Source organism: Felis catus, chromosome D2, assembly GCF_018350175.1.
Source record: "Felis catus isolate Fca126 chromosome D2, F.catus_Fca126_mat1.0, whole genome shotgun sequence".
In the NCBI taxonomy this organism is placed as follows: Eukaryota; Metazoa; Chordata; class Mammalia; order Carnivora; family Felidae; genus Felis; species Felis catus.
In genome coordinates this window covers 18,383,792-18,409,138 of record NC_058378.1, presented here as the reverse complement: position 1 = coordinate 18,409,138, position 25,347 = coordinate 18,383,792, and the positions used below count along the sequence as shown (strand labels likewise).

General features: G+C 52.1%; 1 protein-coding gene across 1 annotated transcript in view; it reads left to right on the top strand.

Moving 5' to 3' along the window:
• The first annotated feature begins 4,293 nt into the window (after positions 1-4,293).
• The window catches only part of GALNT2 (polypeptide N-acetylgalactosaminyltransferase 2), a 193,696-nt gene continuing 172,642 nt past the window's right edge, over positions 4,294-25,347 (top strand). The window contains exon 1 of the mRNA XM_023240434.2: positions 4,294-4,504. Coding sequence (XP_023096202.1) covers positions 4,379-4,504 — 126 coding nt within the window. The 5' untranslated portion in view covers positions 4,294-4,378. The remainder of the gene's footprint in view (positions 4,505-25,347) is intronic.

Below are 25,347 nucleotides of genomic sequence, written 5' to 3'. Positions count from 1 at the left end.
TTTTCATCTTCCCCAACCGAAACCGTGCACTTATGAATTTTTACTACTCTGGGTACCTCATATCAGCGGAATCATACAGTGTTTGTGTTTATGTGACTTGTTTATTTCCTTGACCCCACATGCTCAAGATTCTGTGACTTCAGTGACTCCAGACCGCCACATCTAGCTTTGTTTCTGTTCTTGTTTTTTTTGTTTTGAATGCCACGTGTGGGCGTTATAGTGATTTTAGACCTGTTACCACACACAATGGAAACAGACTTCCACTGACTTGTTTTCTGCCTTCAACATTGTACAAAGTTTAAACCCTATCATAGGTCCCTTACTCTATAGCGTAAATAATGGTTTTACTTCTCTGATCAATAACTGTACATCCTGATAGGTAGTTGATACACCTTCATTGGGACTTGAAGTTTGGGCTCTAAAGTGTCCTTCTTTGTTTCATTTGGTCTTCTTTGGTCTGTTCTACTTTGATATTAGGATCACAGCTCCTGCTTTTTGTAGATTTGGGTTTTCTTTTATGAACAAATTTGAAAATCTTTTCGTAGGCAAATTAAGCCCATTTGTAAATGATATAGTGATATGGTTTAGTCTCAACTCTGTCATATTATTTTCTTTTATAATTACTACATGTATTATGCCACATTTACTGTGGTTCCCCCCCCCCATTATCTAGTATGTATTCTTTGCTACTTTTAAAAAAATTTTATTTATTTTTAATAGATAGAGAGAGACAGAACAAAAGTGGTGGAGGGGCAGAGAGAGAGGGAGACAGAATCCGAGGCAGTCTCCAGGCTCTGAGCTGTCAGCACAGAGCCTGACACGGGTCTCAAACCCACGAACTGTGAGATCAGGACCTGAGCTGAAGTCGGACGCTCAACTGACTGAACCACCCAGGCACCCCTGTTCTTTGCTGTTCTAAAATTTTTTTCTCTTAGGATTTTAGAATAGGGTTTCCAATATTTGGGGATATTTGCATTTTGCTTTGTCTTTACGTTTTACATTTTTATATCACCTTTAGTTCCTTCCTTTGTTTCTTAATCATTTTTTAAGTTTATTTATTTATTTTGAGAGAGAGTGAATAAGCAGAGGAGGGGCAGAGAGAGGAGGACAGGGGAAACAAAGCAGCCTCCAAGCTGATAGCAGAGAGCCCGGATGCGGGGCTTGAACTCACGACGCTTAACTGATAGAGCCACCCAGGCACCCCTGTTTCTGAACCTTTTAACATCTGGTCGATCTATCCATTTTATGTGGTCTCACATAGATGAGATCATTATGTGACTATCATTTTGTGACTTTCATCTATTACCTATTTAATAGACAACGATAGGATTCTGTTTTCCCTTTTCTCTTCCCCTTCTCCTTCAGTTGCTTGAGTGGTACCCGTCTTACTTAATCAGAAAGTGTAATATGTACATACTATTCTCAATTAAATATATAAATGCTCTCCATCAGTCACTTTGCTGTTTCCTCAGTTTTCCCTTGGTTGGGGGAAGCTCATTCTCCAGGAAAGGCATATAACAGTCTCTGATAGTTTGCACCCAGTTCCGATCTGTCTGTCTGGAGCTGGACACAAAAGTCGTTGGCTGGTATTTTCTTGCGTTAAGTTTCTTGTAAATGCTGCTTCCCTGTTGCCTTGCGTTGTATTACTCTACGAGTAATTTGATCTTGTTGCCTTTAAAATCTAATCATTTGACTAAGATACGTTTGGAGCTGATTATTCCAGAACAGTTTTCGAAGGTACACGGAAGTTACTTTTGATATGTGATTCAAATTTTCTTTTATTTCCGAATTCTTTCCTGGGATTATAGCTTTCCCCCATTTTTAATTTTATAATTGGCATACTGCATAAGCACTGTATCAATGGCACAGCATAATGATTTGACTAACATATACTGTGAAATGATTACCACTTTCAAGTTTAGTTAATCTCCGTCGTATGTATCCAAATGAGATATGGATACAAAAAAGACAACTAATGTTTTTTCCTTGCAACCAGGACTCTTAGGACCTACTCTCTTAATCACCTTCAAATATATCATACATGTTACCATGTATCTTTCATAATAGAGTTATCATGTTGAACATGACATCTGGGATTACAGTTTTAATATTCACTCAGTTTCACTGTGTTTCTACTTTGAGGGCTCCGGTTATATGTATTTTGGTTCTTCTTTACTGTCTTTCATTTCAACCACTTATCTCTGAACTCTTTTTACTTCTTTATCTCATTTTCAACTTCTTGATTATTTTATTGCCATTCCTCAGGGTCCTTTTACATATTTTTATTTGACTCTATTCTCCCTCGGACATTTTGTAATTTTTCTTTGTTTCTCGAACAGTTTTGTCTTATTTTCAATTGCTTTCCTGCATTTGGCCAACTTTTGCTGCGTTTCTTCCTAATTTTTGTCTAGTCTGTTCTTAGTTTTCGAATTTCGGATTGTAGTTGTAGATACGTAGGCATACGTGCACACACGTGTGTCCAAATACACGATACTTTGCTCAATTTGGTAGTTTGATGTGTGGTGTTACAATTTCTCCTGCTTCGTGGTTTCCTGTGTGTGTGTGTGTGTGTGTGTGTGTGTGTGTATTTTCATCAGCTGAAAACGTTAGGATTCATTTTTTCATCATAGGAAATGCAAATAATGTCTTGCTGTCTTTTTGAGGTGGCTGGGTATGCAGTCGATTTGATGTTATTCTGTTACTAGGAATTTTGACACAGGGTTCCTAGCTCAGGAATGTTCTCTTCTATCTGTACAGCGAAGTGCGGTTTTTAATAGATAACAGTGGCGGGGGAGGGCCTGGCTGTCTTTTATTTCCGCAGGGTCTTTAATTTGCCCTTTTTACTTCCTTCTTTCCCTTTACTGCCAGGCCTCCAAAGGGCATTACCCTTTCTTTATTTATTTGACTTTTCCCAGAAGCAAGGCTTCTTCAAGGCGGCCACCTCCTGTCCCATTCTCTTTCAAGCCTCTTCCCTGTTAAGTACCCGACCTGTGTTCAGTTTTTAGTGCTTGGTGTTGGACTTTCTCTTTGTAGAGGATTTAAGCCTGGACTTCACTTAAGTCCTTGGCAACAGTGGAGGGAGCTGTGCCGGAATTTGATGTCTTTTCTTTCTTCTACTTAAGAAGCAATTACAAGTTCAGATCACGGCATTCCCTCGCCTAGTCGCGCTGAAGGCTTGTTTGTTTGTGTTTGTATTTGCTGAAGATGTGAGTAGGGATTCAGACTCAGGCAGTTGCCATTATCCTCCAGACCCGGAAGCCCCCGATATCACTTTTGAAGTATCCAGTGCCAAGTAACAATTCTTTCTTTCCTAGGAGCACGGGAAAGTTCGCGTGTTGCAAGGGCATCCTCAAGGTGACAGCGATTCTGTTACAAGACAGGAGTGTTTTCCTAAGATGCTTATGTCGTAACTCTCCTTTCTTCTTTTAAGAAAGCAGCAAACGGAAAGGAAAAGATTTAAAAAATGTATATTGCTTCCCTTCTTCCTCTTTCATGGTTATTAAAAACAATATAAAACAAAATAATCCTGTTATTCAAGTGCTGTGCACCCTCGGAAAAATGTTCCCTTGACCTCTCTTATTCGACCTGTAGACCCTCCCACCCCTGACTAAATGGATACATAAAATTGACACCTGGGGATCGGGGATGTTTTATTGTAAAATTAGCAAGAAAACTGCAGCAAGCAGCAGCTAAGTCGGGGCCAGGAGGCGGGTTTGCAGCAAAAAAACTCAGGTGGGCCGGCCAGTGGTAAGAGCGAGCCTGTTAAGGGTCTGAGGCGGTCCCAAAGACCCAGGACCAAGGAGATGACAGCCTCGGCGGGGCGGCGCCAGGCAGCCGTGACCGACGGCGTCCCCGGTGCGTGTGCACGTGTGTGTGCGCACGTGTGCGCGCGCTCCGCCCGGTCTCGGGCAGCCACCTGTCACTCACGGGGGGCGGAGAGGGCAGCGGCGGGGAGGACGCAGAGGAGGCGGGGCGGCGGCCCGAGCGGGGGCGGCGCCGAGGCCGGCCCGGCGGAGGCCCTCCCGGCGGAGCCCCGCGTGCTGCAGCCATGGAGACGCGGTAATCCCCTCCTCCGGCCCGCGCCCCGGCCCCCGCAGCCGCCGCCGATTGGTCGCCCTTTGCTCCCTGACCCGCTCGCCGCCTCCGAGGCCGCCGCTTCCTGCTCGGGCGCCGCGCCGCGCTCCCGGCCCGGGGCGGAGCTCGGGCGCCGAGCGCGCGCCGCCTTCGCCGCCGCCGAGCAGCAGCCCGCGCCGGAGGAGGAGCCGCCGCCGCGCCCTTCCCCTTCCTCCGCTCCTCCCCCGGCCCGCTCCCCGCCCGCGCCGGCCCCAGGCAGCACTCGCGAGCAGCGGCGGCCGCGGCCGGCGGCCGAAAGGGGAGAATGCGGCGGCGCTCGCGGATGCTGCTCTGCTTCGCCTTCCTGTGGGTGCTGGGCATCGCCTACTACATGTACTCGGGGGGCGGCTCCGCGCTGGCCGCGGGCGCGGGCGGCGGCGCCGGCAGGAAGGTGAGTGGGGCGCCCTGCCCGGGCCCGGCTCCCCCCCCGCCCAAGCCCCCGACTCCCCTTCCCCCGCCGGCCCCTCCCGCGCCGACGCGCCCCCCGCCCGGCCGCGGACCCCCCTGTTCGGACGTGGCCGCGGGGCAACGAGGGGGCTCCCTCCCTTCCCGCTCTCCGCCGTCCCGATCTCCTCTCGGGTCCCCGCTCCCCGCCCCGGGCCTCCCGGCCGAGTCCCCAGGGCAGGGGGCGCACCCAGCCCCTCTGCGCTGGTCCGACTCGGGCGAGGGCGACCCGGCGCGGCCCCGCAGGACTGGGGGCCCCGGACGCCTTTCTCGTCGCCCCCCCCCCAACCTCCGCCCGGCCCCCTCCGTCTGCCACACGTAATTGAAGTTGAGTCCTGTCCGGCCGCCGGGAGCCCCATCCCCTGCGGTGGGAAGTTTAAGCGGTGGGGGTGTGGGACACACAAAAGGGGGTGGGGAGGAGAGGAGGGAGAGGCGGCTGCCTTTCCAAAGTGTCATGTACGGGAGAGAGGAGTCCAAGTTTCTTCCCTTGCGTTTGATACGAGCCGCTGCAAATCCTCACCCGTTTCCCCCTTGTCACCCCGCGGCGGGGAGTGTGTGTGTGGGGGGGGTGCATGTCGGGGGTCTTTGCCCCTTTCTCTGCCATTTATCTCTGGGGCGGGGGGCGCAGCCGGCCCCGTGCCGGGTAAAAGAGACTCCCTGGGCGGTTGTCAGCGGAGGGCCAGCGCGCCTCTGCGCCCCGAGTGAGGCCGGCCACGGACATCTCCGCCCCCACCCTCCCCAGACCTTCCCCTCTCGGCCCCGGCGCGGCCCGGACGTGGCCGCCTGCGCTTGTCTTCCCCAGCCCCGCTCGCCGTTACGCGGGGATGGTCCCTTTTCTGTGGGCGCTCTGAGCAGGCTCCCAAGGGTCGGGCGGCTAGGCCGTGGGGACCGTGTAAACCAGTCTGGACAGCCGGGCGTATCCGGGAGGAAATCGAGCGGCCGGAGGAGCCCCGACGGTGCGGTCCTGCGGCCGTGCTGGGAGAGGAGGGCTTTGGCCGTGGACCTGCTGCCGGCTGGCCTGTGGTGTTCGGTGGCTAATAGGCTTTGAAAGCAGCGTTATCTTTTCCACAATCCTGGAACCCTCATCGCTGTGATGTTTAGTGTCACCGCAAACCCAGGAAATTCTGAGTTCATGGAGGTGGACCGCGGGTTGGGCAGGAAGCAGGGAATGGTATTCTGGAACAAGCCAAACGGGACTGAGTGTCTATGAACGGACTTTTTTTAGCCGTACAGTCAAACCTGTAAAGTCCGTGATGGGGTTTGGCCGCTTCAGAGGTTTCCCTCGTTTGTTTGTTTGTTTCAATTCATTCATTCATTCTCACCTGAAGGTATTAGATAGAGATAGGTATCTTGTTTTAATCTTGGGGAATCGTGTGGAGTTGCTTTGTCTGGAGGGAGCAGAAATGAAGTCGTTCCGTGTGCTGAATTGGCCTAGCTGAGTTCTGAGCTAACAGTGTGCCCTTAGCCCTGTTCGTTTTGTAATGCAGGGAAGTGCTGTATATGTACCTGAAGGCTTTTGTTTGTTCTTGGATGGTAAAGAGCCCGGCGAGCAGCAGGAGCAGTGTGGCCCTTTGAAAACTGTGCTCGCGTTAACCTGGAATTATTTTCAAAACTTTTGCTGTGCAGTAAACCGGGCCTTGGCAGGGCTGCATGGCTTGGTGTGCTGGTGGGACCTGGCAGAGCCTTCTGCCTTTCATGCAAAAGAAAAACAAATAAACCACACTGGTAGAGCTCTTTTCCTTGGTTTGTCGCTTTCATGAGACACGTGTGATTAGAAACAGCAACGGTGTGGCCTTAGCATCCAGAGAAGCTGACTTCTCCCCTGTGGGCTTCAGCTGCAGGGTTTTGAGGGGGTCTCCTGTGTTGGCCTCTGAAGTGGTATCCTTAATTAAAAAAAAAAAAAATCTCAGAACACTTTGTGACCTAGTGGGAGATAAGAGATCAGGTAGGAAAAAATGTGTGGGAAATGAACAATTATACATGGATTGGTGATTTGGGATTCTATTCTTTCTGTCAACGAACCATAAAATTTAATCCCGGCCCTTAGAATGGTTTAGTGATTTGTCAGTTGAGGAAGAGGTGTGTAAATGCAATAGCTTTTGAAATCGCAGTAAAAGACTCATTAACTTAGTGTTGTGGACCCTGGTATGAAAGTCGAAGCCCTGAGACCATTCTGGAGGACCTGAATAGAAAACCCCGCCGTCTTGAATTTCCTAATCTAGAGTATAAAACTGTGTACTCTTCCTTCCTTCTGAACTGTTTCCAGGGATTTAAAGACTAAAAAGCCTCTCTTCAGATTTAGTTCATCCTTATGATAAAAGGAAATATGTAGTTTTTTTTTTTTGTATTTTTTTGTTTTTTTTTTAGCTTGTAAAGTATGGACATAAAAAAGATAATGTGGGACGAAAGGCAGAATTTAAATACTAGCTATAGTTTTTTAGGTGCAAGTGGAATTAATGTTTCTTCTCTTGTTTCATAGTACGCAAGTCAATGCTTAGCCTGTGTCTCTCGGCCCTGATGTTTTTCACGGGGTACCAGGCTTCAGTATTAGACTTCGGGGGATTGTCTGATGGGAGCCTGCCTGGTATTTCTGCTGTTTCAGCACCCCTGCCCGGGCTTGTCACTGTGTGCCCTGCCTGTTAAATAACTCATCCCAGGACCGTCACTCTCCCGTTTGGCGAAACCCAGAAAGCCGCCGCACCTCGGATTGCAGATCTAATAAGGCGAACGGGAGGAGCAGGTGCTCAGAAGCATCGTGGGCATTGCCACACCGTTCCGGACTCAGTGCTGAGGCATCAGGTGTGAGGTCAATCGGTTTACGTGTGATATTGTTTAAAAGTGTTTCCTTTGCATTTATGTAGATCACCCCTCCCATAGTTGGCTCTGTCCCCCTGAATTAATAATTTGCACTTCAAGGATGTCTCTCCTTTGAGCATCTTAAATGCTTTACAATTTTAATCACGTGAAGTCTCCCCCAGGCCTTGGCAGGTTGGCCATGGGTGAGGCTGTAAGGAGAGAAGGGGTATCTGTTGAAGCGCACTTGCCTAAGGGTTAAGGGTGGCCGTGGAGGACGGAAAGGGAAGGGTTTCCCGGGATGTAAAGTTGACGGCTGTGTCAACCCGAGGGGCACCTGGGGAGCTCAGTAGGTTAAGCGTCCGACTTCGGCTCCGGTCGTGATCTCTCGGTTTGCGAGTTCGAGCCCCGCGTCGGGCTCTGTGCTGACGGCTCAGAGCCTGGAGCCTGCTTCGGATTCTGTGTCTCCCCCTCTCTCTGCCCCTCCCCTGCTCATGCTCTGTCTCTCAAAAATGAATAAACATTAAAAAAAAAAAAAGAGTGCGTCAACCTGAGACCCCTGGTCTGCGCTGCTCACGTCCTCGGGAGGGAAGGGAAGGTGTTAGCTGAAGGACGTGACCCCGGGCCCGGGCAGCCCATTCGCTTTCCACCACCCTTCCTGGAGGGGCTTCGGGGGTGGTCCTGTCGGAGGCATGTGGGGGATGGAGGGAGTGGTGGGGGAGTGCGGTACTCGTCGTAGGGCAACAGTAAGGTGTGAAACTGCACTTTGGGACTGGGCTCTAGAGGGCCTCGTGTGCCGGGCTGACTGGCTGGTTCTTAATTTGGTTGATCACAGGGAGACAGTAATGCGTTTTGAGCTGGGTAGTGGACGTTCACAAGAAGAGGCATGGCAATGAGTCCATTTATTGGCACTGAGCGACCCTAGCTCTCTACCCGCTTCTGCTTAGTGACCTCTACTAATTTAACTGAAGCTCTCCGACCCTCCGTTTCTCATCTTTGCGGCGGGGATAACCATTTTCACCTCGTGGCAGAGCGCTAGATGCCATGAGTAAGGTGTTGAGAAAGAGTAGACACCGGATGAATGGTTTTGGGGCGGTAGGGGGAATAAAGAAAAAGTAAAAACCCCAAATGACTCCTTGAAAAAAAAAAAATTTTTTTTAACGTTTATTTATTTTTGAGAGAGAGACAGAGCATGAACGGGGGAGGGGCAGAGAGAGGGAGACACAGAATCGGAAACAGGCTCCAGGCTCTGAGCGGTCAGCACAGAGCCCGACGCGGGGCTCGAACTCATGGACCACGAGATCATGACCTGAGCCGAAGTCGGCCGCTTAACCGACTGAGCCACCCAGGCGCCCCCCAAATGACTCCTTGAAAATACAGTGAACCAGGAATCTCAAGTGTCTTCTTGTCCTCTGGAAAACCGTTGATGCTTTTGTTTTGTGCTTTCATCCTTCACCCGTTCCTCCAAGATTGATTGGTTTGGTTCGGTTCATTTGGGCTTGTATCAAAGAGTGACATTAAGGACCGCCTTCCTGGGAAGGGGTCAGGATGCGCCAGCTCTCTCGTGCCCAGCTGTGGTGTCAGAGCGGGGGTCCCCACCTGGGATCCGGGCGGCCCTCCTCGGCCTTGCATCCCCCGGCAGGAGGGGAGATGGGTGGTATTTCCTCCAGTGTGAGTGGTGTGAGGTTGAACGTGAGGCTGCCATGTGTTACGATGGGGGTCTGTGAGCCTGTCTGTGGGCGGAGGCCAAGGAGGGTGCCCAGAAGACACCTAGCCACCCCTATGAGCAGGGTAGAGTCGAAGGAAATTCTGTTTGAGATGGGAGTGTGAAGCCGAGGGTAGGCAGGGCAGTGGTGGGGGGAGAAGGCTACAGCCAGAGAATCCGACACATGGCACCGTGATACCGACTTTTCTCCAAGGCAAGTCCAGGGTCCCTGTTCCGGAGCTATGTCGTGGCTGCTCTGGGTGCTCGAACATGAGGGAAGCAGGTTGTGGCTGATAAGCTGTGCAGAAGTAACGGGCGCTTCCCTTAACCCTCTAGCAGAAACGAGCAAGAAGCTGCTGTCCCCAGGGGTCGGCTGGCTCAGGCTGTCAGACCTCGAGGTAGGGGTGGGGAGACCTGGCTGGTAAAGGCTGTGCGTGGGCTTCAGGCCCTCCGTAAATCCCTCTACCCCACCTCCTGGTGAATGGTGGGTTTCCTGTTTGGAACGGGGCGGGGGGGGGGGGGGGGGGGGGGGGGGGGGGGAGGTAATGGTAATGGAGAGGTGGTGGGGGGGGGGGAAATGACTAGCCAGGGATATTTATACATTTTATATTGTATCGGTAGCTATGTGGACACATAGTATCTTGTTTCTGCCGGAGCTGGAAGTCACGTTTGGGAAGATGTCGACTTCAAAGCAGGCAATGCTGTGCTGCCTACCTTCTAGCAAATCCAGAGACAGTTGGCTTAGTGGAAGGAGGAGGGGGGAGGAGGAGGGGGAGGAGAGAGGGGAGAGGGAGGAGAAGGGGGAAGAGGGAGAGGAGGAGGGGGAGGAGGGGGGTGGTGGTGCCGGTGAGGCTGCCTGGGGCAGAGACAGAGGCAAAGGCAGGAGCTGACTTTGAGATGCTGGCTGAGATCCCGGGGAAGGAGGTGGGGTATTCCTGGGGAAATAACGAAACCAGACCAAACCTATGAAGTCTCCTAGCCGGCCCAGCCGAATTCATGGGGTGAGAAAATTGCCAAACCCGGCCAGATCCACTCCCCTCTTTTAGTTCTTCCCCTGTGCTCCTTGTGAATCCTGTTCTGGAAGGTTTGCCTGGGCGACGCTGCGATGCACGAGCTGGGTGGATGTCCAAGTGGAAATGCACCTGCACAGTGATGCCGCACAGATTAAAATAGGGGGATGCTTCCGTTCTGCTTGTGAAATAAATGCCACCCTCAAGACCCCGAATGCCCCCGAGACGCTGGCCGCCCTGGTCCTCCCTTGGGACCCCTTCTCCGTGTTCAGCAGCCAGAGAACTGAAAACCTGCCACTGCAGGGGCCTTTTGGACCCCGCTTCTGTGTCCACGTCGCAGTGGGACTTACACAGGTGGGGTGCCACCCCCGTCGGTGTGCCACTCAGAGCCAAGGAAGTGTTGGCCTGGTGTCACCTCCCTGACCCGAAAGGTCACCTTTCCCCTTGAGGAGGGAGTGTTTGATTCTCAGTTGCTGCTGGGGATCCGTGTTCACTCCTCCTGTCTCAGATCCTTGCCTCCAGACTGCCTTGTTGGTGAAGCGTTTTCGGGAGGACTTCTGGTTCTTCCATAAGCAAACCCTCCTGAGTGGGGTTTCAGGAGAGGCTGGGTCTGGCAAGGGCCTCTCCTCCTTTGAGAATTAGATCGAATGGGTTGCAGGGAGCACTCCGGTGGACACTCAGGTCCTCAGAGTGGAACTTGACTCTGTCTCTTAGCCTGTGTGGGGCTTCTCTAGCCTTTGGCCACGTGCCTGACCTTCAGGATCAACGCCAGGTGAATGCCCGTCTGGTTTACCTGTCCGGTCAGGAGAGCCTCCCCTGCCTTTCTCCTTTTTGACCGTGTGCCCGTTTCTAGGAGATGAAAAACCGGACTCGAGCCAACCAGGCCTTCCCTGGTGGAGCCCCTCCTCCTCCCTGTCGGTCCCCTGCCCTCACTCTGCCTCGGTGTTTCTGCATTCTGTCATGTCCAGTATAATGGGCCCGGGGAACGTGTCATCTTATACGGGTTGGGTTTCTTCGCGTGTTGGAATGGAGAAGGCAGTGATTCATCCAAAAGGCTGGATTTGGAAAAACCAAAAAGGCCCCACACAGGGCCGTTCACTCCTGGGCTTACATGGAAGCAGATTTCCTGGGCTTTGGGGATTACGGGCCCTGGGTGCCACGCCTTACGGGAGCTGGCTGTCGGGAAGCAGCGAGCGGCTCAGGGGTGGCCGCCTGGGGACGTGCCACCTGCCTCTGCCCTCCCCAGAGTCCCTCAGGCCCTGAGGGTGGGCCGCCCGGTCCTGCCAGGGCGGGCACTTTCCTGCCCGGTGACTCTGGGAAGAGGTATGGTCAGCGTGGCCGGGACAGGGTTACTGTATTTCCAGAGCCCACATCAGGACACGTGTATTGTCAGGGTCAAGGGTCCCCTTGGGGCAGCAGTCACTCCAGATCAGAAGTTGCTTAGTCTTGGCCGGGCAGACATTTGGAGCCAGTTCATCTTTGTTGTGTGGGGCTGCCCTGTGTGTTGTCGGACGTTTAGTGGCTTCCCTGGCCTCCGCCTCGTGTGTGACAACCAACAATGTCTTCGGGCCCTGCCAGGTACCACCTGGGGGACAGGATCGCCCCTGATTAAGGACCGCTGCAGTGTCTGTGTAAACTTTGATTTTTTTTTTCTTCCCGTGCGACCTTTATGGTTAGACCCCTGCTGAACAGGATGGCCTCTTTGTGCGGTCAGGGTGGACCCCGGGGTGCACACCCGCTGTGTGCCAGGCCCAGGCCTGATGCTTTATCGATGTCGACTCGGTGACTCCTCGTAGCAGCCCTTTTAGTCCTCTCATTTTTCCGATGAAGACTGAAGCACACAGAGGGTGAGTAACTTGCCCAACGTCGCAGAGCTGGCTGATGGCCGACCCAGCGTTGTCTGATGGGAGGAATCCCCGGGCCTCCGGAGGCGGTGGGGTTTGCCTACAGCTCGAGGCCTGGAGGGTTTCTGCCTGCCCGCGGTGTGGGATGTGGCTCCCTCTTGGTAGCTGGTCTGTCCGTGCCTTGTGGCAGCGCCCTCGCCCTGCTGCGCACCGTCAGAACATTCCCGGAAGGCATTTTGGAGCACACACATAATGCTTCGATGGTAGTATCAGGTCTGTTTGGTTCTTTTCTTCATTTTCACCTTTTTGCATTATGTGATTACATTTTACGTGTTCTCATCCGTCGCTCATCTGCCGGTCCTGAAGACCATAGTCGTCAGCTGCCCCTCCCGCAGGAGCAGAAATGAAAACAGGTTCTACTCCCTTCCATTCCTTCTTTCAGTGAGTATTTCGTCAGCACCTACTACGTGACAGGCACTGTTTGGGTACTTGGGAATACGGCGGTGAATGTAACAGACAGAATCCCCGTTCTCATGGAACTTTCATTCTGGGGGTGGGGGGAGCCAGACAGAAACAGGAGAGGTTAGTAAATGGTGTTGGGTGGAGAAAGGTGCTAAGTGCCAAGGGAGAAAAAAAGCAGCGTCAGGGGATTAGGAGCTCGGTGGGGGTGGTTGTGGTGCCTCGGTGGTCCCTTAGGCTCAACGGGGAAGTGAGGTTTGTGCAGGTTTGAGCCCAGACTGTGGAAACAGGTGAATCTCTGTGGCTCCCTTGGCTTCGCACACAGCCCCTGGTTCCAGCTGTGTCCTGTCTTCTGGTGGTCTGTCTTCTCGCTTGCTTTTGCTAAACAAGAGAGCTGGTTTTCTTTCCCGAAGGTTGTCGCCTTTGGTCTGTCACTGGTGGAATTTCCTCTGTGACGTGGAAATCTTGGGTCTTCTTGTCGCAGGGCTGTCTCGGGTGATGCGTGTACCCACCGTAGTGACCACGGTGTGCATACTCCCGCGCCCCCGTGTCCCGCTTCGGGCTTGAGACCGCTCTAGGCGCCTGCAGGTTAATAACGTGCATCGACTCGGTAGAACGTGCTTGTGGAACGATCCCGTCGCTTGATTTCTGAGCCGATCTGTGCGAAATGCGAAGTTGGACCCGGTTGGCGTCCATGGTCCATTGTTGAGTACACTGTTAAATGACATTGCACGTTGGCGGAGCGCTTTCCAGGCGTATTCTCATTTAATGAGGAATCCTCGCGGGTCCCTGTGCACCTGCTGCGGCACGGGATTCCCACTGTGACATCATCTCTGTGAGCTGCTCTGGGTGATGGGGGTTGTTGATTCCTGTAGGAAACCAGAGGGCAGAAGCTGGCCTGGCACCCGGGCTTTGGAGAGGTGGTTCTTGGCAAAGTGGGTCACACTGAGGCTCCGTGGTCTATAGTATTTGTGGAAAATAAAATGGACATGTGACTTCATTGCCCACAGCCGTGGTAGGGAGGGGAACGGTGGGAAATTGCACATCCTCCCGGTTCTCATGTGGGATTACCCAGCTGCTTTTCAGGGAAACTGTGGGCACTTACGAGGAGTCTTTAGATACGTTATGGGGTTCTGCGCAGCGCCCCCCGGCGTGTTTCCGGAAAAAAACAGCTGGAGCATTTGCGTGGTGGCAAAGGAAAGGTCCTTTTAAAGACCTTCAGACTCTGGAGCAGTTGTGGAGGTTTCTTTAGCTCTGCCCCGGGGGCCTTCTTCGTGGAAGGGTGCTGCTCTAGAAGGCAGACACACGTGAGTGGCAGGGTCTGCCTGTCTCAGCTGAATCACAGGGACAGCTGGAGGAGCTGATGTAAATTAGAGGTCTGCATTTGGGAGATGCCCTTAAACTAGGTACCCTGTTATCAGGCGGTGACTCTTGCGTGGGGGTGGGGGGGTGGGGTGGGGGATGCACGGGCCTGTCCTGGATGATGAGCTGGCTGGCCCTGCGTGGGATGCCTTCAGCGCTCATTGTCTTGGCACTTCCCGCCTCAAGGGCTCTCCCCTCGACCTAGATTTTGAGCTTTTGCTCTGTAACCTTCACAAGGCTTACCCTCTTTTCACTCTGCCCCGTGCCCCCTTCTGGCCCTTCCCTGTTCCCTTGTGCTGAGAACCCACCCACTTGTTTTTCTTGCTGCTCACTTCTTTTTAATGCTTATTTGTTATTTTTGAGAGAGAGAGGGAGAGAGCATGAGGGGGAGGGGCAGGGAGAGAGGGGGGCGGGCCGCGTGCTGACACCAGCGAGCCCGATGCGGGGCTCGAACCCGCGAACCATGAGATCATGACCTAAGCCGAAGTCGGAGGCTCAACCAACCGACTGAGCCACCCAGGCGCTGCTCACTTTTGATAATCACCGATTTTCCCCTTCATCTGGAATATACCTCTTTTTGTCAAGTCTAAGATGCCATAATCCATAAAACCATTATTTTATGTAGCACTGGGCAAGAAAAAAAAAAGCCACTGTTCATTGAACTGTGACACAATGGTTTCTTTATCAGTTAACGTTTTTATTTTCTACTTATTTAAAGAGCTCTTTTGGACTTAATTAGACATTGATTTTTCCATACATCACGCTTGTGCATAGATAAAAAGGAAAATACACATGAAATATATTGGGTAAGGTGTTCCTGAAACTTTCTCAGTGTCTACTTTTTGACTCTGAGATATTTGTGCCTGTTTTCCTCAAAGTCATCCGCACTGCCAAGACCTTTGGTGATGCAGCATTAAAAAAAAAAAAAAAATCAATGAAAGCTCTAAAAGCTCTTGGTTCTGGGCTCTTAACATAGCATGGCAGTTATGTAGAGTTAGCCAGATTTTAACTCATTTGGGAATTTTCCCTAATTCCCCAATTCCCCATTCATTTCTATCCTACTTGGTTTGGTTTCTAAGGATTACGAGTGCTTTACTGTTGTTTCTGGGGTTTTCTTCCAGGCCACTTGACGTGCATCATGTGGACTTTTCCACTGGTGTGTTGTATGTTTGAACAGGTGCTGTGATGACAGGTGCATTGTGGCTCTTTTCCTGGCCCGCAGCGTCATCAGGCTCATTCATTGTGGGGTGCGTCCCAATTTCATGTTAAGCTGTGAAAAATAGTGCCTCTTAGAACTGATGAGTTACGGTCTTCTTTTTCTCATGTGTGAGATTACTCCCCTTTATGAGAACTCGGCTCCGTGCCTTCTGTGCTCGATAAAGGGAAATGGTAGCCCCCATTGGAACGTGTACATCTGTATCTGTTCACTCCCAATCCCCAGGATCCATGGAAGCAGAAGTACTTCTTGGCTTTTATTTTTGAGCGGTGAGCAGTGATGAGCATGAACCCTTTCTGAAACACTTTGGAGCGTTTTCTTTTTTTAAATTTTTTTTTCAACATTTATTTATTTTTTGGGACAGAGAGAGACAGAGCATGAACGGGGGAGGGGCAGAGAGAGAGGGAGACACAGAATCGGAAACAGGCTCCAGGCTCTGAGCTGTCAGCACAGAGCCCGACACGGGGCTCGAACTCACGGACCGCGAGATCATGACCTGAGCCGAAGTCGGACGCTTAACTGACTGCGCCACCCAGGCGCCCCTGGAGCGTTTTCTATCTACAGGTTAACCCTGCTGAATGCTGGGATCTGCAGGGGTGAGCAAGGCACTCTGTCTTCCTTCATGGAGCTCAGAATCACTGAACAAGTCAACTAGAGAAAGACCTAAGAAAGAAAGAAAGAAAGAAAGAAAGAAAGAAAGAAAGAAAGAAAGAAAGAAAGAAAGAAAGAAAGAAAGTTGAAGAGGGATTGGATAGCAGTTGAAATGTTAAGCATCATCATTAATTTTCTTAGCGGCAGTAATGGTCTTGGGGTTGTTTTTTGAAAATCCTTATCTTTTGTAGGTACAAACTAGATATTTATGGGTGCAAATCATGACCTGGGCCACAATCAAGAGTCGGATGCTTAACTGATTGAGCCACCCAGGCACCCCTGAAAACCAACATTTTTCAAAAAGCAACTTGAAGGCTTAGGGATAGAGTCAGTGAAAGGTTTCTGGTCCCAGTTTCCAACATGTCTGTTGTAGGGAGGTTTTTAGCAAACAGTGCTTCTACACCAGCTGAGCACCTTACGAGTTCAATCCAATTCTAATAGTGTCTGCCTGGAGACGGTGCCCGCTTCCACCGGTTAAGGGCTCAGTCCTACAAGATCGTCCTCCACTTCTGCTGCCAATCACAAGCCCAGACTGTTCCCTGTGCTTCTGACGGGCTAGCTAAAAATTAGAGGTTCCCAAGGCCCTTTTCTTGGGTAAAAAGTTAGTTTGCTAGAACGGCTCAAAAACTCAGGGAACCTGTTTCCTGACTAGATTACTGATTTATTACAAAGGATATCAAAGGATATGAATGAATAGCCAGATTAAGAAATACATAGGGCAAAGTCCCAAACAAAGAAGCTTCTGTCCTCATGGAGTTTGAGGCCTGGCGTGGTGGCACACAGAAGCGTTCTGGTTCTCCTAGAAGCTCTCCGAACCCCCTCCTTTTGGGTTTTTGTGGAGGTTTCATTACATAGGCATAACTGACCAAATCATTGGCCATGGGTGATCGATTCCATGTTTTGCTCTCCACCCCCCCCCCCCCCGCAAGAAATTGGGGAGGTGGGACTGAAAGTTCCAGCCCTCTGATCACACGGTTGGGTCCCCTGGCAACCAGCCCCCATCTTGAGAGCTTCTCCAAAGTCACCTCATTAACATAAACCCAGTTGTGAAAGGGGGCTTGTTAAGATTCACAAGACACCCATTTCACCTTTATGGCTCTAAAGGGTGTTCAGGAACTGAGGACAACAGGCAGTTCAAGGGTTTGGGGAGTCGTAAGCCAGGACCTGTGGACGAAGAGCGAATATGTATTTCTCATAAATCAGCATCACCGTTAGTAAAGACATACATCAGTCTTGTGTGTCTTCAGTAATTTAGGAATACCCAGTGGTGATTAAATTTTTTTTTTTTAACATTTATTTATTTTTGAGACAGAGCATGAATGGGGGAGGGTCAGAGAGAGGGAGACACAGAATCTGAAACAGGCTCCAGGCTCTGAGCTGTCAGCACAGAGCCCGATGCAGGGTTCGAACTCACGGACCGCAAGATCATGACCTGAGCCGAAGTCGGCCGCTTAACCGACTGAGCCACCCAGGCGCCCCTAGTGGTGATTCTTTTCAAAGGATGCTTCGGAGGTTGCCTAAGATCTCGAACTGTCACCTGTATCACCTGTATCAAATATTCTTATATTTGGTACCATTTCTTCTATAAGAATTATCTGTGTAAACTCTCAGGAAATTACTAACCTTGGTGAATGTTTTGGTGGGAGAGTGTTTGTTAGTTTAAGGTGTTCTGTGAGATCGCTTACACCTAACCAGCCTCCTCCGTGGCCCAGAGACCCTGTCACCTACCTGAGTTTGACTTGGATGTTGTTACATTGACTGTATCCTTCTCATTTGACAGGTGTGAGTGGGCAGAAAACGTGGATGTTTAGTCCTGCTAGCTTTTCCACTCATCCTGGGCGGTCTGCTTGCTGTCAAAAACAATCCATTAGGAGCCATGGATGATTTGGGAAGCCAGGGTGGGAGACCCTTAATAAATATATATTATTCCTTTCTTCCCCAGCAGGATATCGTTGGTAACACCTCATATTTTACATTGGATTTGTGAATGAGACATTTGTGACAAACGTATGATAATGCATGTGTTTTTTTGTAAGTTTTATTTACGTAATCCCTACCCCCAACGTGGGACTTGAACTCACGACCCCGAGATCACGAGTCAAATGCTCTTCCCGCTGAGCCGGCCAGGCGCTCCTCATAATGCATGTTTTCTGTAAGGTATAATTCCCGATACTTCCAATTTATGTCAGCCTTGTCACCGAGCTGCCCGAAGCACTTTGGAGGCATTGCTCATTTATCTTTCGTTCCTGCATGCCCGGGAGAATGTCAGGAACTGGTTTTCTTCCTGCACTCATGCGTGCAGTTTCCAGCGGGCCCCAAGGTTATGAACTTGCCCCACAGGTCATGCAGGGGCAGTGTTGGGGCTAGAATTGTAATGGCTCCCCAACTACTTAAAATATGGCTTTGGAGAGAGTCGGCTGTGGCCGTCCTGATCTTAGAGCTGCCGTCCCTGACTCAAGAGTGTGCTGTGCCAAACGGCAGGTTTCTGTCTCGTTAATGCAGACCTGCAGCTTCAGACCTGGAAGGTGCTGATTGCTGGGGCTGGCGATCGTCTCCGTGACCTTTATCACTGCGTGCTGCGGATGTGGATGTGGGTGAGCTAGCAGTGAGCTGGGAGGGGGGTGTGTTCTGGGTTCTTAGGTGGCCTGAGCTCCGGCCTGAGGGCGGGCATCACAGAAGGAGCCTCGCTGTGGTCCGCCGGGACTCGCCGACGGGTTCACAGAGGCAGGTGGGGCCTCTGATGATCTAATCCGCCTGGTGCTTCACGCAAGCATCGCAAAGTGCTGGTGTCCTTACCACCTGCACCATCGGTCTCTGAAAGCAAAGCTCTCCTCAGTACTTTGAGATTTTATGTGGGTTTCGGCAGAGGGAAAGAGGGGCCTGTGGAGGGCCGGTGTGTGTTCAGGGTCTGAGCTGCCTGCAGACCGGAGTCCTCGATGACCCGGGCTCCGTGCGCGATGCGGCGTGACTTCTGGCCAGTGGCCGCCTAAGAGCCGGTGTCCAGTGGGGAGCCCGGGTCTCAGGGGGTTGCCAGGGCAACTCGGTAAATCCACCTTGGGGCATTTGGAAACCGCCTTGCAGAGCCCAGGGCGATTGTGCAGGGGCGCTCCGGACGGCACAGCTGGCCCTGGGGGCACGGGGCTGAGGGGATGCATACATGGGAGCCGTGGGCCTGGCTTCTCCAGGTGGCTGTGTAAACTCAGGCAAGTCCCTTAACTCCTCTGTTCCTCAGTTTCCTCATTTATGGATCTCCTCGGGTGGTTCAGTGAAGAACGAGGCGGAATGGGGCCTGGTACTTTAGTAGCGAGTGCCTCTGACACCTGCTGGTGCCGACGGAAAACTCTCATGTTAGAGTGACAGGTGCTGGCGCCCCGCACCGGGTGGGGCTGCCCTCCGTGGCAGGTGTTCACGAGCCCAGGGCTCCTGTGCTCACTGGAGCCAGCCACCCTCTGCCGTGTTTAAGCAGACGAGCCTGCCCTCCCGGAAAGCACCTGCACCTCCGTGGAGCTTGCCTAGGACCTTCGTTTTAGAAGGAGGGTAAGGACACAAGGGATTCCTGCAGCCTTTGCTCCTTCTTCAGTGAGGAAGCCGAGCCCCAGAGGTGGTGGATGACCTGGGCAGGGTGAGGTGGGCAGGGGCCCCGGTGTGAGCGCTGAGTCGATGGGGGGGGAGGGGGTCTGGCAGACCGGAGGCAGGAAGCTCAGGCCGGAGCCCTCTCCTCCAGCGTGAGGTTCCCGGGAGCTCATTTCCCGGTTTTACCCCGTAAGCTCCTGTCTTTGAAACTACCCCAGGATGTGGTTTTTAACTCTGTGACTGTGTAATTAATTTTTTAACTCTAATAGGCAATTGGCTTTTTCAATATCTTGAGCTGTTATTATCTGAATGCGGCGTGTTATTTGGAAACTTTTCCACAAGGTTTTAATTAGGAAACGTTCTTTTGGTTTCATCAGTACAGTTTCTGGCTTGCTTTTGAAACTGTAGGTGAGTGACAAGTGGGAGACAAATTAATAATCCGTGGCAACGCGACAGAGCCCCCCCAGTGAGGGCTGAGGACTAGTTCTGTCAATTAGCAGGGTGTTCATGTGGTTTCTCTGATGCCTCTAATTAAGACAACGTACAACTGGATTGCAGATTAATAGATAAACCGTGCGATGATGTCGAGAAGAACACTCCACGCGAAAACCCGGATGTTTGGTTGTGCCCACTCGAAGAGCCTGGTTCAGGTGTTGCCGTCACCCTTACTGGCCTCCATTTCCTCATCTGTAAACTGGGGGTGGCTGGAAATTCATGAGATGACGGCGGCCTTACTGACACGGGTTAGCCAGCGCCCTACTCTTTGCGCGTGCTCACTCTCCTTTCCCGCAGATGCTTCTGGAGCTGACTCCAGGCGTCTCTGATGGACAAGGGGGCTTGCTCGGAGGAAGAGACCCTAGCTGATGGTGGCGTCGTGGTGTGAGTCGTTGGACCAGGGATGAAATCAGGTGCAGCCCGCTTCCTTTGCGGTCTGTCTCCCTTTCTTGGGCCACATGGAATCGCATGGCCCTGGGGAGGTCCCTGTTTTTAAGGGGAAGCTGTGGCACCGAGCGAGGCCAGCAGTGTCACGTTTGGGTTACGTTTTGAAGATACCGTAGTTGGTCAGAGTGCAGTGTGGTCCCCAGAGGCACCAGAACAAAGCAGACCTACAGGATTAATGGCGCCGGGGAGCGAGCTGATGCGACGGCAGTTGCGTGGCTGTCTGGCTTCACGTCCTGCCTTCCCGGCCCCCAGACGTTTAGGCTGGTCACCTCCTCCCGAGGCCTCAGGAGCTGGCCCACCCTAGGAGATCCAGCATGCTCCTTGGAGATCCAGCGTGCTCCCTCGCCCCCTGTGGCGAGCTCTGTTCATCCCTCCCCCGTCAGAGCTGGGGGAGAGTCTGGCTTGGGAGCCTTCCCTCCTGTGTCTGGGCTATTTGTCTGCTCCAGGAAGGGAATGTCGTGCCGTGAGAAGAACAATCCTGGCCTGGGAGGTCTGCACACAGAGAAGTGGCGGACAAGGCCTAGCGATCTGGCCTTTGCCTGGCGTGCTGGTCAGGAAGCCATCCGCACAGAACATACACATTTAAGCGTTAATTAGGCAACGCGGGGTGGGGGGAGCCGGGCTAAGAGATGACCTTTAAAGGTTGTCGGCAGCCCTCCGGTACTTGGCGGCACGAAGAAATGTATCAAGATAGAGAATCCCTGTTTTAAGGCGTTGCTCTTTCCTTTAAAAAGGCTGTCGGGGGGCGCCTGGGTGGCTCAGTCGGTTGGGCGGCCGACTTCGGCTCAGGTCATGATCTCGCGGTCCGTGGGTTCGAGCCCCGCGTCGGGCTCTGTGCTGACAGCTCGGAGCCTGGAGCCCGTTTCGGATTCTGTGTCTCCCTCTCTCTGACCCTCCCCCATTCATGCTCTGTCTCTCTCTGTCTCAAAAAAATAAATAAATAAACATTAAAAAAAAAATAAAAAAAAAAAAAGTCTGCCAGGACTGTGGAGTGGTGCCCAGAGAGTTCAAGAGACGGACAACGTTCAGCATTTAGTTTCCCCCGCGTGGTAACAATGGGGGCAGTATGTTTGTGCTCGGCGTCTCTGGAATGAGTGGGATCAACCATACCTGGGTGTGTGTGAAGCGTTGAAGATCCCCGTGCGTGTCTCTTAGCGCCTTCCCCGGGGAGGGGGCCCTACTGCTCCGTCCCGTCCTCCGATCTGTGTGCGAGCAGAGGGACAAAGGAGGAGAGGACCCGGAGCTGTGGGTTGGCCCAAGCCCTTCTCCGCCAGCCGCAGACACTGGGCTGCGTGCCCTCGGGGGAGGAGGGGTGCATCTCCGGATCCTGATGGTAGGACGCAGCCTTCCGTCATCCCTGGGTCCCCCGCCGCGTGCCAGCGTTGATGCTCTTGTACCGCTGAGCAGTCTGGTGTAAGTTCTAATCGCCTGCATCCCACTAGCCTGTGAGCATCTTGAGGCCTGGCGTGTGCTTAGCTCCTCCCCTCCTGCCTTTCTCCCTCCTGTAGAACTGCACTAGCAGCCGTGGTGTGTCTGACCTTGGGGAACGAAGCCACCGAGGATCTGGGAATCTGCATTCTGGGAGGGGTGCAGGTTGAAGGCCCACCAGACCGGTACTGGACAGCCCCACATGGAGCTCCAAGGGGGCTCAGATAATCAGCAGAAAGGACCGAGGAGGGGACATTTGGGGAAGATCTGATGACTGGAAGGATCCAGCCACGAAGACGTGGTGGAAGACCGTCCAGTCATGGAGAGGATCATGTGCAAAGGTCCTGAGGCCAGACTGGATTTGGTGTGCTTGGGCAACGAAAAGCAAAAGAAGGCTTGCGAATAGAAGCACGGTGGGCAAAGGAGGCACCGGGTTAGTAAGCATTTAGGAATTTATTCGTGTGTGTCATTGGGTTCCCCCACTGTAGCTCAGTACCCCACACACTGTTGGTGCTCTGTAAACATTGGGCAGTGAGATGCAATTCAGACTGGTGGGAGCCACCGTGGTGAGAATGGCTGTGAGCCCAGACTCAGTGGAGGGTCTGCTGCTTGGTGAACCACGTCATACCATTAGAACACATCCTGGCCTCTGCCTCCACTCTCCCCTGAGCTTTCCCCCCCCTGCTGCGTGCCCTAGCCTTGAGTTTCAAGCCATTTGCCCCTTTTTGCACTGTCTCCGGTCTGTAAGAGCTGCGGTCTGGCAGAAGCGGTCAAGGTAGGGAGCCGTTATCGTTTCTGGGTGCAAGTCTGGCTTCCCCCAAGCGCAGTGCATCCCTGAGCATTTCTTTCCTCCAGAAATGCTGCATTGCTGTTGCGGCCCCACGGGCCCCAGCTGTATTTGTATGTATGCTGTTAAATCATCGCGCCTTAATCAGCGGGGTGCCGCTTCACCTCTCCCGAGGAGTGCAGGGAGACCATGCAGGATGCTGAGGCAGAAGAGAGAGACATACTGAGCGATAGAATTATCAGTTGGTTTTAAACCGTCTTCGTTCCTTCCAGCTGTATTTAGCAAAGAGTTTTTCATTATGAACTCCCCTTCCACCAATCCATCATCGTAAAACTGCTGTGCATTTAGATGGTAATCTTTAGGCAGGCACCTAGGTTAAAGTGGTCTCTAGGCTGCCTGGCTGTGTAGACACACCGCTGGGCTCCGGAGTAGGCATCTGACGTTCTCTTGCACGTTACGTTCCTGAGCTTTTGGAGCTGCCTGTGATTGGCTATTTTAAAGCTCTGTGCCTTCAGTGGCCACTGGGGTAAGAAGTTTTGACACACCACTGACCTCTGATGTAGAGGATGGGAGGTTTAGGGCATTAGATGGGACGGAGGCAGATTTATGTTGTGAAATGCGGGGGCGCCTCCAGGCAGTCCTTCTGGAGGGCCACTGGGTGGGCGTGCGGTCTGTTCACACTTTGGTCAGCGCCCCCCTGAAGTAATTTGACACTGCTCGCCAAGGGAGCCGTAGCACATGTTGGAATGCCTCCAGCAACCCGCGAAGTGTTCGTAGCCAACCCGCGGAGTCCAGGTCGGGACGCAGGTGCCACGGGACATGTGCGGAGCAACAGGGGAGCGTTCTGTCCACCGTCGTGGAATGCAGAGACCCAGCCATAGGATTTGATTCCAGGACCTGGCATCCGTAGGAGCCGAGGAAATTCTGTCCTCCATTCTTTTGGAGAGTTTGGAGGTACAGAATAATGAGACCCTGGGGGATGGCGTCTGGAGTCCCTTGAGCAGGAATTTAGAGTGGATGGTGGCGATTAGTGATAACGGCACATCGCTCTGCCCTGCGCTGAGAAGTGGTTAGTTCAGCCTTCGACAACTAGCAGAGAACCTCCTGGTGGGTAAATGGGGTGCAGGTGGCTGGAAGAACGTGTAAGTCAAGGGAGAAGGGAGAACAGGGGAAGCGGCAGGCCTGGAGGGAAAATCTGCAGCCTGACTACCTCCCCTCTGGAGGCTGGAGCTTTCTGTCTTTTACATTTTGCGGGGGGGCGGGGGGGTGGAGAGGGTGGTATTGTTGTTGGCTGGGGAGGAAAACAGCTGTAAAATGAGTCCTTTGTGTGCCAAGGGCATTGATCTGCCTTTTCACTCCTTGTTCCTCCTCTTCGGTTTCACCTCCAACACAGGACCTCACTTTTGCAGAGTGAGGATTCAGTTGCAGGCTGAATCTCCTGGGTTGGATCTCTTGACGCAGTTAATGACCTACTATTGATAGACTGCGTTTAGGGCATAGCACCTTCTCCCCAGCTGTGTGTTTGCCGCGCTCCTGGTGCTTTTGGAGAACCCTGGGAGTGGGGGTGGAGAGGTGGCTTGAGCGGCTTTGAGCTCTGGAGGCATTGCCTGGGTCCAGTCTCCCCTTTCTAAGTCTGTCACCTCCCCTGTAAGATGGAAATAACAGACCCTCCTTCGTTATGAGGATGGAATGACATGTCGTCTGTCAAGCACTTAGTACAACCCTGTGCCGAGCATGTAGGTCGAAAGTGCTCAGAATAATGTGTGTGTGTGTGTGTGTGTGTGTGTGTGTGTGTGTGTGTGTGTGTGGTACTTAACTCAGCTGGAAAGTCCCTGTCTGGAGCTACTGACACATGTACTTGTGCACGTGGATGTGCACGCACATAGAGGCATGCGCTCCCACACCTTTGCGTCTTCCTGGCTGAAAAGGTGCATATGTCATTTCAGCAGAAATGTGAAGTTACTTTGTGGAGGTCAGCATGCTTTTCTTCCACCACAGGGAGAAATTGCACCAGGGAAGGTGTCTGCGGAGGTGGGAATGAAGATCCTGGTCCGGAGGGCTTCTGCGCCCTTCTTTCGTGGGGCGGGCACCAAGCTAGCATCCGACACAGCTCCTTGACAATCTGTGCACACTGTCCCCAGACAGAAGGGGACGTGGCCTGTAGGACGTTCGTAGTTTCCATATTGTATGAGCTGCCGCATCTGATGACCAGTGCTCATTAGTGAATTTCACAAATGCAATAGACACAGACTGAAGGAATTTGCCCATTGTTTGCACTCGATTTGCTGCGTTGAAATGAAACGTCAAGGACTGCAGTAGCCTCAGACTCTGTGTGCTGTCATCTTCCCGCTTCTCCCCACTTGATTCTTCCCCGTGTCTTAATTGGTTTTCCTTACCGTTTACACCTTTCATCCCTGCCCATCCCCCTCGCTGTCGTCCAGTGTTCCTCAGTCTGACCGCACAGTAGAAACACCCGGGGAGATTTAAAAGTACAGGTGCCTAGAACCTACCCCAGCCCAATTAAATTGGAATGTTGGGCCATTAGGCCGAGGCATGTTTTAGAAAAAGCTCCCCACACGCGGTTCTCATGAAGTCAGATTTGGAAACAATTGGTCCGGGGGGGCGTTATTGAGAGTTTCCATCTTTTGGCTGTAACTGCTGAACATCATGGGGTCCCTGCACGTATGTTTGGTCAGATTTGTGGGCTTTGAGTTTGAGTTGGGTCTTCTCTTTGGATGCTTGCTTTTATATTCAGAGTTGAATATGGATGAGCGTATAATGGATTGCCCATTGGATTAGTGAATGAGGCTCTTAGTCATAGGAGTTATTCTGGAATCTCTAAGCATCTTGCTGTCTGCAATAAAAATAATAATCAAAAGATACCAAAATGACAGTTTAGAGCTTAAAGAAAATATGACTTTTCTTATAGGCTCTGGACTGAATGAATATAGGGAGTAGGGTATTCAGGAGTTGAGCAGTCCATGGATTTTATTTCTTTGTATTTTTTAAATCTGGGGGGC